The sequence below is a fragment of the Arvicola amphibius genome, chromosome 9, assembly GCF_903992535.2.
Source record: "Arvicola amphibius chromosome 9, mArvAmp1.2, whole genome shotgun sequence".
NCBI classification, from domain to species: domain Eukaryota; kingdom Metazoa; phylum Chordata; class Mammalia; order Rodentia; family Cricetidae; genus Arvicola; species Arvicola amphibius.
In genome coordinates, this window is record NC_052055.2 from 60,564,527 (window position 1) to 60,580,706 (window position 16,180).

Sequence of the window (16,180 nt, forward strand, 5' to 3'; positions counted from 1 at the left end):
CACAGATGTGCATAGGAGCCAGGACACACAGATGTGTATAGGAGCAAGGACACACAGATGTGCATAGGAGCCAGGACACACAGATGTACATACACATGTGTTCAGCTGTGTATCCAGACCAGCACGCACACATTCCACTCATGTATGCACACATCCGTGTGTCTAGGAGTGTGAACACACAGAAGTGTACATACGGGCATCCCAGAAATCCATAAAGTGGTTTGTGTGGGGGGACCTCAGAACTTGGGTGGAGTGGGGAGGGTGTACTGCAGTTAGGAAAACAGCAACGTGGCTCATCACCAGGTCAGGTTACACAAGAACTGAACGTCAGATCTCTCCAGCTGGGCTGGGAGGAAGTGTCCTATAATGCCTTGGGCTTCCCTAGCCAGTGGGTGAGGGGTTTCAACTTTCTCAACTGAAGCTGATGTTTGTCCTCCACTTCCTTTTGTAAAACTTAGCTTCCCTGCTAGCCTCAGGAATCTGAGTATTCCCACCCCAGGCCTGCTCCAGGAAGCCTTCCTCTGCCAACTGTAAGGTAGTCTCTTAGAGGCCCAGAGATTTCTGGACTGCAGTGTCTGAGGCATCCTGAGGCGAGGGTGTCCCAGGATGGCGTTTGACATTCTGCATACATTTCTGGCGTGGACAGAGAGCCTGGGCGGCGGCTGGGGGCGGCGCGAGGGCAGAAGGCGGCCCCAGACGCCCCTGGCGGCAGAGAAAGGTGGCCAGAGGCCAGCCCCGCCCTGTCCCCACCTGTGTGTGCGCAGGGCCCGCACGGAGAAATAAAAAGGTCGCACTCTGCCCGAGGTCAGGCAGTTCCCGCTGCTCCTTGCCCGCCCGGTCCAGCCAGCCACGTCCAGCCGCTATGTCCGTCCACTTTAGCTCTCGCTCCACCGCCTTCCCCGGCCGAGGTGCTCAGATGCGTCTGAGCTCCGGACGTGCCGGTGGTTTCAGTAGCAGCAGCCTCTATGGCCTGGGCACCTCTAGGCCGCGCATGGCTGTGCGCTCTGCTTATGGAAGCCCAGTGGGCCCTGGCATCCGAGAGATCACTATCAATCAGAACTTGCTGGCGCCGCTGAAGGTGGACATCGACCCCACAATCCAGCAGGTGCGCCAGGAGGAACGTGAACAGATCAAGACCCTCAACAACAAATTTGCCTCCTTCATCGACAAGGTGAGACCGATGGGACACACTCCAGTCAGACCCTAGCGGTTCTTACTTGGCCACGCCTGTATCAGACCTGCCCAAGGAGGCCTACCCGGTTTCTTTCCTTCAGTGTCTTGGGTGGGATCTTTGTAGAACTCTCCTTACGCCCTCCTTCAGTGTCCAAGCTCCCTCTCTCCTCCAGCAGCTGGCCCTGTGTACTTCCCTTTCCTCAAGGATTGTAAGATCTGTCCATCTTCCTTTGTTTACTGGTCTGAGATCTCTGGGGCTCTGGAGTCACTGTGATGCAGGGGTGAGGCTGGGAGCTCTGGAGGCCAAGGCCAGCAGTTAGTTCTTTTCTGCCTGGGTCCCTTTCCCTGAGAGGAGGTTGTGGGGAGTCGGGAATGACAATGAGAGAAGAATGTATCTGAGAATAAAAATCGGGGAGAGGGAGGTTCCTGCCCCACCTACCTGCCTGTTCCTCTACCTTCCTTTGCTGGTAGGAAATGAGGTCACCTCTGCCTTTGGAGATGGCCCAGAGGGGCATAGGGACTGGGCTGAGGGACCGTCAACAGGAATCCTTTTGAAGATAACACTCCCTGGTTGTCCATTCCTACTATCCATTGCTTTCTAGGGACAAGAGAGGCATCTTGGGTCTCAGAGAAGGGGTCCCAGGAGACCTGAGGCCTTCAGTCCTGCCTGGCCCTCTGGCTAGAGCCCACTCCCCTGCCTCAGTGTCTTCCTTCCAACACTCCTGCCTGTACTATTTTGTCCTAGAAATCCTCAGAAGAAGTCCCCTCTCCTCCGACTGACCTAGATCTGGGCTCCTGCTTTGATTCTGGGCCGGACTGTCCTAATCCAGTTCCTGGTTTTCGAGGCTACTGATTTTGAGGCAGCTCCTCTTGCCTTCCTCCCATCTTCAGGCTCAGTGTTCCTTTTTGGTCCTGGGATGGGAGTCAATGCTTCTTTTCCTTGGTTTGATCCTGGCATGCTGCCCTGATACCTGGCTGGAGGAAAGGGGAAGGAGAGAAGATACTGAGGGAGAAAGAGTGGTTCCAGCCTGGAAGGAGGGGCAGTCCAGTCAACGGCCTAATACACACACACACACACACACACACACACACACACACACACACACACAGAGAGAGAGAGAGAGAGAGAGAATACCATTGAAGCCAAATTGGCTAGAAATGCTTATACACCACCAAACCAAGCCCGTCTCCTCCACATCTCACACTGAAGTAGGGTTCTGGAGAGGAGAAGTGAGCACTGAGGACCACCTGTGGGTCCATGGGCTCTGCTGGGTGGTGCCCCTCTGGAGCCACCTCTTCCACACCCCTCCAGGTGCGCTTCCTGGAACAGCAAAACAAGATGCTGGAGACCAAGTGGGCCCTGCTGCAGGAGCAGAAGTCAGCCAAGGGCAGCCAGCTTCCCCGAATCTTTGAGGCCCAGATTGCGGGACTGCGGCAGCAGCTGGAGACACTGCAGCTGGATGGAGGCCGTCTGGAGGCGGAACTGCGAAGCATGCAGGATGTGGTGGAAGATTTCAAGAATAAGTAATGTTCCTGGTGCCACTCGGGGGGACCCCAGGCCTGGGACAGTGTGCCTTCCACTCATAGGCACTCTGCAAGTATCCCTGGTTCAGGGGTCAGAGTTCATAGCTGCCCACCACCAGAACTGCCTGAGCGATGTCCCTGCCCCACCTCTTCCTTTGCCTCCCAGGCAAATGAATGTTGTTGGGGCATTCTGTTCATTGTTTCCCTCGCTTAGTCGAGAGAAATAGTACAGTCTACCCTGACAGTCCGGGTTCCTTCTGGGTGCCTGACTAAGCCCCAAGGCCTCAGGTGCCATAGGCAGAAGGTATCCCATGATAGAGGGCTTCAGAACTTGAAACCCTCACAGATTATTCTAGAATAGAACAGCGTGCATATTTATTTATTTATGAGCAAATGAAGAATTGGAACCAGACAGTCTATGGGACTTCGTCAAGATTGCATAGTAGGTCACAGGAAACTTGGTCTTGAATTTGGGTCCCTAACTCCCAGATGTGAGAAGGAAAGAAACAGATGGGAATGATGGTTTTGATTGACAGGGCAGGGCTCAGGACAGAGCCAGGGAAGAGGCTGCCAGAGACAGGAAGCCTGGAGTTTTTGGACAAGCCTTTGAATGCCCTTGCGGCTCAATTTTTCACTCCCTGATCAGAAAGCAAAGCCTAAGGCTTGAGCTGGGCCCCACCCTGCCCCCTGCCCCTGGGCACTGGGGGCAGCCAATGTGCTCTGTGGTTGGGTGACTAAGCCAGGCATACCAGCCCTGACTGGAGGAGAACAAACAGGACCTCCGGGGAGTGTCTCCCACCAGCTGCTTCCCTTGTGCTTGTGTCAACAGACTAATCTCACAGTGGGTATAACTGGACAGGTGCAGGGCAAAGGGGCTCTGAGTAGCCAGCCACCCCTGCTGCCTGGGATTCAGCCTGAACCCGTCTCCCCGCACTAGATACCCTCTGAGCATCTGGCTTCTGTGGAGCAGGCTGAGCTCCAGGCAGAGGGTGAATGGGAAGTTGGCAGCAGGCACAGGGAAGGGCATGGTGCTCTGAGAGCATCAGCCAGTGATTTTGGCAGCAGCAGCCCAGCAGCCCAGCAGCCCAGGACTAAGGCGGGGCATCAGAGAGCCTTGCAGATCTGTAGCTTCTATGGGACTGAAGTGCCACTCTGGATGCGCGAATGTCCTGAGCCTGGGCTTGTGCAGCTCTTGGCAATTCCTATGTGCTACTGAGCCCTCGTTTCTTTGCCCCCGCCTTCCCACTTCTTTCCCTTGATTTCTCAGTGTTACACCAGGACAAGCTAATACACTTCTCATCTCCCTACCGGCAGAGGTCCTCCCCGAAACAGGTGCCAGCTCCTTGAGAGGAAGAGGGATTTCAGGGAGAGATGTGGGCTACCACCCAGCTTGGGCACCTCATATGTACTCTGTCTGTTTTCCCCATTTGAACTTCCTCTACACACTTCAGGGGTGGGCCTAGCTAGTGGTCAAGGCAGGTGCAGTGGAGTCAGCTGCCAGGGGTTAAGCCAGGGCTTTGTCCCTTTGCAGCGCAATGACCCGGCCAGGTGACCTGCCTCTGTGCTTTCAGCTCTGACAATTACAGTACTATATTGTAGGGCTTTTGGGAGGGGGAGTGAGTTATTCCACAGGAAGTGCATGCCACTAATCCTTCACTTCAGGCCCCATTAAACAGCCACCAGGCCTGGCTCTGCTTGCTTTCCCCACCAGTAGATATAGCCTTTGGCTTCTAATTCACATACATTTCCCGAGCCCCTTCCCTCTATGCTGAGATGCGAAGACTTGGGACTATCTGCATGGAAGTAAGAGAGATTAGTTTTTTTTTTTTTTTTTTTTTTTTTTGGTTTTTCGAGACAGGGTTTCTCTGAAGCTTTTTTAGAGCCTGTCCTGGAGCTAGCTCTTGTAGACCAGGCTGGCCTCGAACTCACAGAGATCCGCCTGCCTCTGCCTCCCGAGTGCTGGGATTAAAGGCGTGCGCCACCACCGCCCGGCTGAGATTAGGTTTTGTAGCTGTACTACCTGCTGTCTTAGGTGTGCCACTGAGTGTTGTGTGTGACTGGTCCAAGGCAAAGCTGGGCTGTCCTCATGCCCCTCTCTGGTTGTAGGTATGAAGAAGAAATCAACCGGCGCACGGCTGCTGAGAACGAGTTTGTGTTGCTGAAGAAGGTGAGGGGCAGAGGCGCTGGGGGCTGTCTCATACCCAGGGTGGTACCAGGGTCCTTAGGGCCCTTATACCCCAGGACTAGGTCTGTGGTCAAGGCCTACCTTTGACTAAACAGAAGGGAAAGATGAGTTTGGGGAAGTCGCAAAGTCACATAGGAGTAGGACAACCTGTGTCTTCATGCCCTATGTTCATGTATGCTTGTATGTGCCCCTCCCCCCCCCGTGTGTGTGTGTGTGTGTGCACCTGCATGCATGCATGCACCTGTGCACGTGCACATCTCTGGTGGGCAAATAGGGTTGTTTCCAGACCTTTAGAGTTAGAACTAAGACAAAAGATAGAAGTTTGAGAGGGAGGTCGTAGGCTCATCTAAGGAAGTGTCTTTTGGGAGTCAGAACTTTTACCCCAAACCTCAGGGCTCCTGGGTGGTCTCAGATGTTTGCAGAATGAACAATAATCTGTCTTGAGTCAGGACGAGCTCCCTGTTCCTGAAGATGTGCAAGTGGCCTTTGGTAAGCCGTAGAAGTGTCTTAGAGGGATTTGTGCTACCTGCCTTTTAGAATCCCAAGTCCAAACCCTCTCACCAAGCAGCTCTGTATTCCAGACCCTGCTGCAGGTGTACTGCCTGGCCATAGAGCAGGCCCCTGAAGACCCACGAGGTCAACCAGAGAGTGCGATGCTTTCTCCACTGTCCGCTTGACTGGGCTTAGATCATCTAGGAGTTGGATATGGCAGTACAGACCTTTAATTCTAGTTTGGTTGAGGTAGAGGATTGCAAATCTGAGGCCAGTGTGGACTACATAGTGTATCCCAGGCTAGCCGGGGCCACATAGTAAGAACCTGATTTTTAATTATTATTACTGTTAATCACTTACAACATTGGTGAGGTGCACTTTTGGGTGTGCCTGAGAAGGTGTCTCCAAGAGAGGGGTAACTGAAGGAGGAAGCTAGGGCCGTGGACAGAATAAAAGGGATGGACAGAGAGAGACATAGACAGGTAGGTATGAAGATGGATGGATAAATGGATGGATAGATAGGTAGGTAGATAGATCGATGATAGATAGACAGACAGACAGAGCGAGCCAGAGCCAAAAGAGCATCAGAATTTCCTCTTTCTGCTTCTGGTCAGCCGTAAGTCATGATGTGAGCTGCCGTGTCTTCCAGGCTTTCTCTGCTCTGACAAACTGAGGCTTCTGAAACCCAGAGCCTAGACAAATCTTTCCTCCCTTACATTGTTTGGGCTGACATTTTGGTCACAGTGATGTAAAAGCACTGACAGAAGCCTGTCTCCCACCTGGGTTGTGACCTTCCCTCACTGGTCACCCAGTGTTTCCAGTGAAGGTGGCCGGCTGGAGTTGCTCATGGTTAGGAGGCTGAAGGGGATCTGAATGATTGATGCTCTGCTCTTACATGGATGGAGAAGATGAGGTCTTTAGTGTGACTCTTCACGCAGCCAGGATGTCTGAGTCAGGGTTGTGTCCATACCATGAAGCCTTTGGGACCTGGTCACATATTTGGTCTGGAGCCCAGGGTCTCTGGGTTGAAGGTGTTGGGGAGGTAATGCTGGTTGTGGAGAGGCTGGAAACGTGATTGATCCAGCAACCTGCGGGGCCAGCGAGGAAGTTTCCGGGGAGGCAGGTGTATTGTCCTGAAATATCGGGCAGGATTGAAGGACTTGGTCTCATCTCTACTGGCTGTTCCCTGTCTCGAGGACGTGGTGTCACTCTCTATCCTGTCTGTCCACCCCAGGATGTGGATGCTGCCTACATGAACAAGGTGGAGTTGGAGGGCAAGGCGGATGGTTTGAATGATGAGATCAGCTTTCTCAAGACCCTTAATGAGATGGTGAGTTCCAGGGTGGGTGGCGTGTCATCTTCTAGCCTTGGGAAGGAGCCCCGCTGACCATCGTCTGGCAGGGGTTGGGCCACAGCTAGTACCCTGAGGGGACCTCACAGGAGGAGCTGCTGTGTGCACCCATTTTTCTCTTTCTCTCTTCTAATCCTACCAGATTCTGTGTTTGAGATGCCAGAAGCCAGGGTGGGCAGAACTATTCAGCACGTGCTGGGCCTCACTGGCTTTTCTCCCCACTCCGGCTTCTTCTTTCTCTTTTCCTTGGGTGGGTTCCAGTGTGGTGTGGAATGGGGCGGATCATGTCCCAGACATGCAGCTCAGTGTCCTGTCTGGTTCCTGCAGGAGTTAGAAGAGCTGCAGTCTCAGATCTCAGACACATCCGTGGTGCTGTCCATGGACAATAGCCGCTCCCTGGACTTGGATGGCATCATTGCCGATGTCAAGGCCCAATATGAGGCGATGGCCAAACATAGCCGGGCTGAGGCTGAAGCCTGGTACCAGACCAAGGTGTGTGGCCACTTGGGGACATCTTTCCTCCTTCTGCTAGATTCTAGGTGGCAGCTCCCTTTCTCCTCATCCTGTTTCCAGTCTTCGGGACCTGGTAGGCACCAGTGATTGAGAACATGGTGTGCTAGAGTTCAGGATAAGAGGCAAAGCTAATTCCCTGCCATAGGCCTGAACCCGGGCTGATGGGGCAGAGGAAGAGCAATGAGACATACATTAAGAATGGTTCAGTGTCAGTGCTGATCAGGTGGGACACACTTGCATGGGGCTAGGCAGTGTCTTCTGTCACCCCTATGTGTCTAATCCACAGAACAGCCCTGTTTTGTGTGCACTGCTATGATTGCCACTCTAAACATGAGGCCCAGAGAGAGAGGTTAAGTCAGTTTTCCAGCTCACACAGCTGGTAGGTGAAAGAGCGGGCACTAGCTCTTGAAGTGCAGTGTTCCAGGAACAGGAGACTTAATTGTTACTATAGAGTCAAAACAGCCAAGAGCAATCTGCTAAAGACATGGGAGAGACGTGGGCTTCAGTGTCACTGAAGGAAGTCAGAAGCCAGGCTTGAAGGGTGCAAAGGTGTGGAGCCCAGCAGTGTGCATAGATAGAGAAGTACAGGCCTGGACTCATGCTCTCAGATCCTGGCTAGGAGGGGACAGAGACTGCCCTGTAGTTTGACCTTTTAGGATTGTGAAGGTGGGGGCTTGGGTGGTAGTGGTGGCTGAGGGGTGACTGTCTCTCCTGGGAATGTAGGCTGGGAGAGGCTTTCTGTGGGTGGAGAGAAGGCCCTGGTGGTTGGCAGTGATGGCCCACCCTGCCATCATTGTGTTCGCGACCTTTCAGTTTGAGACCCTCCAGGCACAGGCGGGGAGGCATGGAGATGACCTCCGCAACACCCGGAATGAGATTGCGGAGATGAACCGCACCATCCAGAGGCTGCAGGCTGAGATTGACACCGTGAAGAACCAGGTGGGGACCTGCCCTTCTGCTGCCTTTCCCCTGCTTTTTGGGAGTGGGAGGCAGCTAGCCAGGTCAAGGCCAGGGTGAATCTGGGAGGCCTGGGCCCAGGTGGGTGTAGCTCACATCTCTGGCCTACCTGAAGGAAAACTTTTGGCCAGGGCCTGGGCTGGATTGACAGTAAGAGTCATGGCTGGGCATGGAGCTGGTGGAAGGGAGCTCAGGTCACCAACTAAAGAGGAACCACCCTGACACTGAGCACTCTGCTTGCCCCTAACTCTGGGTTCACAGCCCATCCATCAGAAATCCTTACATGTTCCACCCTGTCTTCAGTCTGGACCACACCCTTTTCTCCTTTTACTCAGGCCATGCTAGCCTGCTCCCTAAATCTTCCTTCACTAAGCATTCATGCTCCAAGGCTCTCAGTCCACCAGCCTGTGATTCTCCCAGCTCTGTCCATGGCTTTTGCTTTATCGCTTGTGGGATTTAGGACCAGAGTCCCCTTTTGGGGACTGGCATCTTCAAACCCACCACACTAGCAGCCACCTGAAGGGCTTTGAAGCACCTTCTACTGTCTGCAGTGTTCGAGGTTGTTAAATTATTGGCTGTTTTCACCCCACTGGAATTGCATGCTCCTTAAGTGTGGAAGCCATCTGTCTGACTCACTGGTCCTGTCTTCTGGAGCCTGTCATGCCACAGGGACAGAAGTCTCAAAGGAAAGACTTATTGGAAGCTGGGATGGGGGTGTCAATGAGGGAAGGGTCCTCTGAGGGAGTGAGGTGCTAATGTGGTCATGACAGCTCAGCCTGAGCAGGCGTCTGCAGCGTGGGTGGGCAGAGGATGCGTGCAGCAGTCTCAGCAAACAATTCACTGAACTGCGGTCGGAAGGTAGAGCGGTTTACCCAGGAGGAGCCTTCTCTGAGCCCTGTAGGTGGGTTATACACAGGGCAGCTGCTGCCTTCTGGCTTGGATGCAGAGCTGTGAGTACCCAGGGAAGCATTCCCCTTCTTGGTCAGAACAGGAGGCTCAGGATAATGAATGGTCCTTCCTCAGACCGTAGCCTTCACCACGTCCACCAGATTTCTCAGATGGCAATCATCACGGAGGGCCTCAAGGGACTGGGGTGGTCTCTAGAGGCAGGGACTGCCCTGCCTGGCTCGGGACATTAGTGTGAGAGGACTCCACTGAGTGGTGTCCATGGAGTAGGGAGGTGGCGACTTCAGCTGAAGGAAGAAGAGCCTAGGATGGAGAGGGATCCTCCTGAAGGGCAGAGACACCCTGGGCTGGAGTGTGTGGGATGGGAGAGGGAGGCAGCTTTTGTTAGTGGTTGTGTTAGCCAGCGATCTACCTTTTGTGTAAAACACTGCAGAGAACCAATTTAGAGGAGAAAGAGTTGCTTCAGCTCACGGTTTCAGTGCCTGGTTTAAGCATCGTCACTTCGAGTAGGTGGCTATGTGGATCATGGTGTGTGTGCCGGTGGATGGTAGTACAGAATTCCTCGTCTTACCTTAGCCAGAATGCAAAGAAGGACCAGGGTTCCTCATTCCCCTTCAAGAACATGTCCCCAGTGACCTCAGTTCCTTCCACTGGCCCCATCCCTTAATGGTTCTACCTCCTCCTGATACACACCATCGGCTGGGGACCAAAGCTTCACACATGGGCCCTTGATGTCCATTCAAGACCTAAACTGTGATAGTGGGGGAAGTGCCCAAAGCCGGGGAAGCCCAAACGCTCATAGTAAGTGGTAGCTGCTCTCAGCAGACATGGGCTTGTGGGAACTGTGCCTCATCCCCCTTACCCTTACCGCATTCCTGTGGGATAGATACTGATCATTACTCTTTTAGAAAGAAGCGTCTTTGGCTTGAAGGGTACATTGCTAGAAAGTGACAGAGCCTAAACATTGGCTCCTCATATCCTTGGGTCTAACCTTCGGGATTCCCTGGTGTTGGGGGAGTACTCAGGGCCAGTGAAGCCGTCTCAAGCAAGACGGACAGGAGCATCATGGTTTGGTAGGAAGGTAGTGGCCAGCTGTTCCCTCTGCTCATGGTTTCACTACCACCCACAGCGTGCCAAGCTAGAGGCCAGCATTGCTGAGGCTGAGGAGCGCGGGGAGCTAGCACTCAAAGATGCTCATGCCAAGCAGGAGGAACTGGAGGCCGCTCTGCAGCAGGCCAAGCAGGACATGGCCCGGCAGCTGCGCGAGTACCAGGAGCTCATGAACGTCAAGCTAGCCCTGGACATTGAGATCGCCACCTACCGCAAGCTGCTGGAGGGCGAGGAGAGCCGGTGAGAGATGCAGGCTGAGCAGGAGGTCCTGGGGAACCAGTAAGGTCTGGCTTTGTTATTAATACACCCACAGGCATCTCCGAGGTGCCCCTCCTTTGCAGGGTATAGGGTGGGAGGGACAGGGTGCCCCAAACCCCTGACTGCTGCTTAGCCCCGTAGAAAATGTTCTTCTGGATGGAAAAGCCATGTGGTAAGTCCCTTCCTAAGTAGGGCCATTAGCAGTGTTCGAATTTAAAAAGTAGCGGGTGAGAGAAAGATACCATGCAACAGAGTTCATGTGGAGGGGTTTCTATATGTAAAAAGAGGGAAGGGGAGGTGGGGAGACAGGCCTCTAGGGACGGAAGCAGCAGAAGAGAAGAGAGAAGCAGAGAGTGGGGGAGAGACAGAGACAGGTAGAGAAGCAGAGAGAGAGAGAGAGAGAGAGAGAGAGAGAGAGAGAGAGAGAGAGAGAGAGAGTAAGTGGGCAGGGTCCTTTAAAAAGGGAACATAGCGAATGGGCACAGGAGGGGCTCTAGTGGCTGCAGCTGAGGACGAATCCTGTCTGAACCCCAAGATCAGGCCAATACAGATGCCTTAATACTAACAAGCAGAGCTGTTAAAAAGGATTTATTTCTTGGTATGGTGCATGTTTCTGGTGTATAAACACATGTGTGTGCAGGTTCCCACATTCAAGCTGATGCTTGGAGATCAGGGGAGGATGACAGTGTCCTGCTCCATGTTTGCCTTGTTTTGAGACAGGGTCTCCTATGGAACCTAGAGCTAGGCTGGTGGCTGGATAGCCCTAGTGATCATCCTGTCTCCCACCTGCTCCCCCATAGCACTAGGGTCACAGGCACATGTGAAGCCACACCTGGCTTTTTATGTGGGTCCTGGGGATTCAAATGCAGGTCTCAGCAGCTCCTAGCAGGGCTCTCTTACTGATCCTCAGCAAATTTTCAGGGAGGCAGGTCAGGACCATTGCCTCCAGAGTCTGCAGCAGAACAAGCTATGGTTCAGTCACCTGAGGGACAGAGCAGTGTGCAGCTGAGGGCTGCTGATTGCTGGCCTATGAACAAGCTAGGCCGCTTTTCATGGCTACCCGGGCTCACACTCAGTGTGCTAGGAACATTTTCTCTGTCCCCAGAGCTGTGTGCATAGTCACCTGCAGTAACGCGGAAGGCTGGCACAGGCTGGGCTGGCTTCCTGCAGGATAGAGCACCTCTGTCTGAGGTTGCTTTTGTTCTTAGGGGCTGCAGGGACTGATTCCTTCTGGGGCCATACAAAGCTTTGTCCTGGAGAAGGTTAGGGTTTGGAGAGGTGAGAAGCAACCATGTTGGGAAAGCATGGGAGTAACCTCGCTATTCTTCATTCGTTAGAATCCAGCGTAGAGGCAGATAGTATTTAAGCCCTGTTTCTGCCCTCAGGGAGGAAGTGCATTCACCGTGGAGATAAACACCTGCAAAGGGAATGCTCAGAATCCAGGATCTTTAGCTTTATTTATTTATTTATTTGCTTATTTACTTATTTATTACATTTGCTTGCTTGCACTTATTAAAAAACAAGCTTTTTTAGTTTAGAAAAAGTATTTATATTGTGTGTGTGCACACACACGCTACAGTGTGTGTGTGTACATGCTACAGTGTGTGTATGTATGTGTGTACACACATGTTACAGTATGCGTGTGTGTGTGTGTGTGTGTGTGTGTGTGTGTGTACATGCTACAGTGGGTGTGGAGGTCACGGCTTTTGGGAGTAGGTTCTCTCCTTCCACTGTGTGATGGGACACAGGATGTCAGGCTTGGTGGCAAGCTCTCGTACCTGCGAAGCCGGCATCCTGGCCCCAGGAACTCACAATGTTTAAATGCTAAGTTCACTGGAGAACTTTTTCTCTCCTAAGCTGTGTGCGTAGGTAAGATGAATGGAGCAGACCGGAAGGCAGGGGTGTATGGGGGCAGGGCAGGAGTGGGGGAGTGTTGAGGCAGCAAGCCTGGACCAGAGGTAAAAGAGGGTCTGTGCACACTATTTAGTGTTATTTATGACACTGTTTATATGAACATTTATTTAACCACCTGACTTCTTTGTGAGAAGAAGAACTGAATATCAGAGGCCTCTGGAAGACAGGCAGTCACACAGGCTGTCACAGACTGTCACACAGGCTGTCACACAGACTGTAACACAGACTGTCACACAGGCTGTCACACAGACTGTCACACAGGCTGTCACAGACTGTCACACAGGCTGACACACAGGCTGTCACACAGGCTGTCACACAGACTGTCACACAGGCTGTCACACAGGCTGTCACACAGACTACCACACAGGCTGTTACACAGGCTGTCAGACAGACTACCACACAGGCTGTCACACAGGCTGTCAGAGGCTGTCACATAGGCTTTCACACAGGCTGTCACACAGACTGTCACACAGGTTCTTATACAGGCTGTCACAGACTGTCACATAGGCTGACACACAGGCTGTCACAGACTGTCACACAGGCTGACACACAGACTGTCACACAGGCTGTCACACAGACTGTCACACAGACTGTCCCAGGCTGTCCCATTTTGTCACACAGGCTGTCACAGACTGTCCCAGGCTGTCCCACGCTGTCCCACACGCTGTCCCACAGGCAGCTGCATCTGAGAGGCCTCTCTGAACCTTCCTATCTACAAGGGGGCCCTGATTCTTCCTGTTTAAATCCCTTAATCCCTTTAAATTTTCCTGGGCATTTCAGGGACTGTGGTTCTGAAACTTTTATAATTGTTTTGAGTTTGTATTCTTTGAGATACAGTGTTGCAAATATAGTCACAAAGTCAATATATACTTGGAATGGAAGAGCAAATCAGTCTCTGTAACTTGGACATCAGGCCTGTTCCCAGCATGCCCTTTAGACAGTGTCTTGGAATGCTGTTTGGTGGCACCCAGCCCTTGGTGGCTCCAACTTCTAGCAGTCTCTGCCATTGGTCTAGCATATTGGAAGCATCCTGAAAACCTGACCCTTTCCCAGCTTCACTGTGAGGCTCCTGAGGCCAGTGGATCCTCACTGCCCCCCCCCCCCGCCAAGCAACTGAACCCCAAGGCCAAGAGCTTGGTGACAATGGGACTGTGAGTCACCAAACAAACACACCCAGCTGTCTCAGATTTTGAATTTCCACTGCAAGACCTGTTTCAGGCCCATGAGTGGCTGAAAGCCACCCCGCCTTCCCCTACCCTCTCAGTCCTGGAGCCAAAGTCAGTCAACAATTCATTAATTATTTCAGCATCTATTAAGTAATTGCTAGTTCCAGGCCTGTGCTAGGGGCTGGACACAGGAGTCCATAAGCAGCAGCCCATTTTGAGAACTTCTGGTGAGGACGGGCAGGCCTGCTCACAACTAATGAGCATGGTAATCGTTTCCCAAGCCCAGGTGTTTGGGACTCGTAGGGACGTTGCGTGCTGCAATGTTCACAAACAAACCTGTCACTGTGGTTCTGGAGGTAAGCCTGGTTTAGAGGTGGGATACGAACGCCCTGGAACTTTGATGCAGGCCATGTAGTTGATTGGGAACGGGGACTAAGTGGGCCTCTTCACTCCTACTCCTCAGTGATTTTGAAACAAGGCTAAAGATGAGCTGGGAACAAGAAGGGAGGGATGGAGATTCTGCCTGGCCTCTGGAGGCTGGAGCCTGGCAGTGCTAGCTCCGCCCTGAGGTGAGAGCCATCCTTATAGACCTGTCCTCTTCTCCCAGGTTGTCTGGAAGTGGAATTGGCCCTGTGAACATCTGTAAGTTCTTGGCTACTTCCCCCACCCCCCGCAGTGCCAGCTGTGAAGACATAGCTGACTTAGATAGCTAGAGCATAGTAGATTGGCCCAAGAGCCCGGGCTTGTGGAGTTAGGTGCTTCACCTTCCACACACAGTTCTGGCAGGTTCCATGGAACTCATATCCACCCAGCTCAGGGGCCCAGAGCAAGCACGCAAAGGCGAGAGTAGAGGGGAGCCGGGCCAGGAACGGCTTTGAGACCCTGGGGAGGGCCCCGCCGCTGTAAGAAGTTTCTTTTAGGCTGGGGGGCCTTGTTAGAGAAGGGAGGCAGGGCAAGGAGAGCGGGGGGGGGGGGCGGCTGTGGCAGGAAGGTGGGCCGGGGGAAGGGTGGACTCCCTGGGCAGGGGTGTGTGCACTAATCAGACCCTCTCCTCTTCCAGCTGTAGTGAATTCCACTGGGGGCAGCGGCAGCAGGCTCGTCATCGAGGGAACCATGGGGAGCAATGCTCTGAGCTTCTCAAGCAGTGGGGGGGCCCGGGGGCCTCAAGACCCATTCCATCAGGGCCACATCTACCACCCGCAGGGGCCCCCACAACTGAGCACATATAACCAAGCTTGTGGTCTTGGAGAGTCTCCACAGCCCTTTGCCCACACACAGGACCCCTCCTGCTCCATGTCCCTGTCCCACATACAGGAGAACCCCTCCTGCTCCACGTCCCTGTCTAACACATAGGACCCCTCCTGCTCCACGTCCCTGTTCCACATACAGGAGAATCCTTCCTGCTCCATGTCCCTGTCCCACACACAGGACCTCTCCTGCTCCACATCCCTGTCCCACACACAGGACCCCTCCTGCTCCACGTCCGTGTCCCACATACAGGACCCCTCCTGCTCCACGTCCCTGTCACAAGACAGAATACGGTCTAAAACTGCTGGTGGTTTTAGTAAAGTTCTCCTCTGAGCGACCTTCCCTGGCAGCCAGGAATGATGTGCGCAGAGAGCAGAGGGTATGGCATGCTCAGGACTGGTTCAGACTGATAGGGGTGTGGCTCCAAGGTGCTGAACCCCTATCCAGGGTGCCACCTTGACCCCTGTCCAGGCTGGGGTTGGTTCCAGTGCCTCTTCTGAGTGCATTCAAGAAGGCCTCAGGAAACAGGTGGCAGCAAGTAGATGTTGAAGAAATCCATCCTCATCAATTCCTGGGACCTAGGACTATGTGTTCTGATACTTTTGAGGGGTCCCTCTGCAACTGAGATTCCCTGGGAGTGACAGAGGGAGGTCTGGTATAGCAGGGGTCTCAGAGCCTAGGCTGTGGTAGAGAGCCTGCGCCTGGATCTCTGGATGAAGAAATGGCTGTGTCTAGATACCTAGGGAGGGAGGAGGGGACCTCTGTGCGGGGGCCTCCAAATGTCTGGGTCTCTGCTGTAGAGCTTCAGGTGTCTATGCATTGAGAGCTTTGATCTCAGGCAGAGTGCATGAGGGAATACTGGGGCTGGTTTGAGGTCTCCAAGTATGGGGCCCACAGGGTAGGGGTGGGAGCAACGTAAGGTGGTTGTAATAAAGATCTACGAGTGAGCCTCAAAGGATAGCAGGGAGGTGGGTAGGCACAGGGGACAGGATGGAGACCATCACCAAGGATGTGTTGACTGCTGAGAAGTCTGTGTATTTGACCCCATGGGCATGAAGTTTTGAACTTGCGTGTGGTGTGGTACAGGACATGGAGGAAGTGGACTACTGCTTTCTTAAAGCTCTGAGTGGTGAAGTCCTCATCTAGGGTAGATTCTGTCCCTCAGTGCCTTCTGATTCCTTGTATGTGGGTTTGGGGCCTACCAACTCATCCCCTGTGTCTTGAGCACCATGCTGTGCAGAGTGGGTAAGAATCCGGAGACACCCTCCTCCCTGGCTTAGGACTGGTTGGCTCGTGCAGGCAAACCAGCAGGGAGTGGCAACACTGGCACAAAACACCACACACCCTTGCATTGCAGCAGCCTTTATTGAAACGCAGATGGGG

General features: G+C 53.3%; 1 protein-coding gene across 1 annotated transcript; it reads left to right on the forward strand.

The window, feature by feature from the left end:
* Positions 1-850: 850 nt before the first annotated feature.
* Positions 851-14,768, forward strand: Krt7 (keratin 7). The gene is given in 10 exon segments (XM_038341457.1): positions 851-1,171; positions 2,486-2,697; positions 4,804-4,864; positions 6,609-6,704; positions 7,053-7,217; positions 8,052-8,177; positions 10,231-10,451; positions 14,157-14,191; positions 14,610-14,695; positions 14,697-14,768. Coding segments are annotated over 10 exon segments (1,383 nt in total). The 5' UTR covers positions 851-862.
* The last annotated feature ends 1,412 nt before the right edge of the window (positions 14,769-16,180 follow it).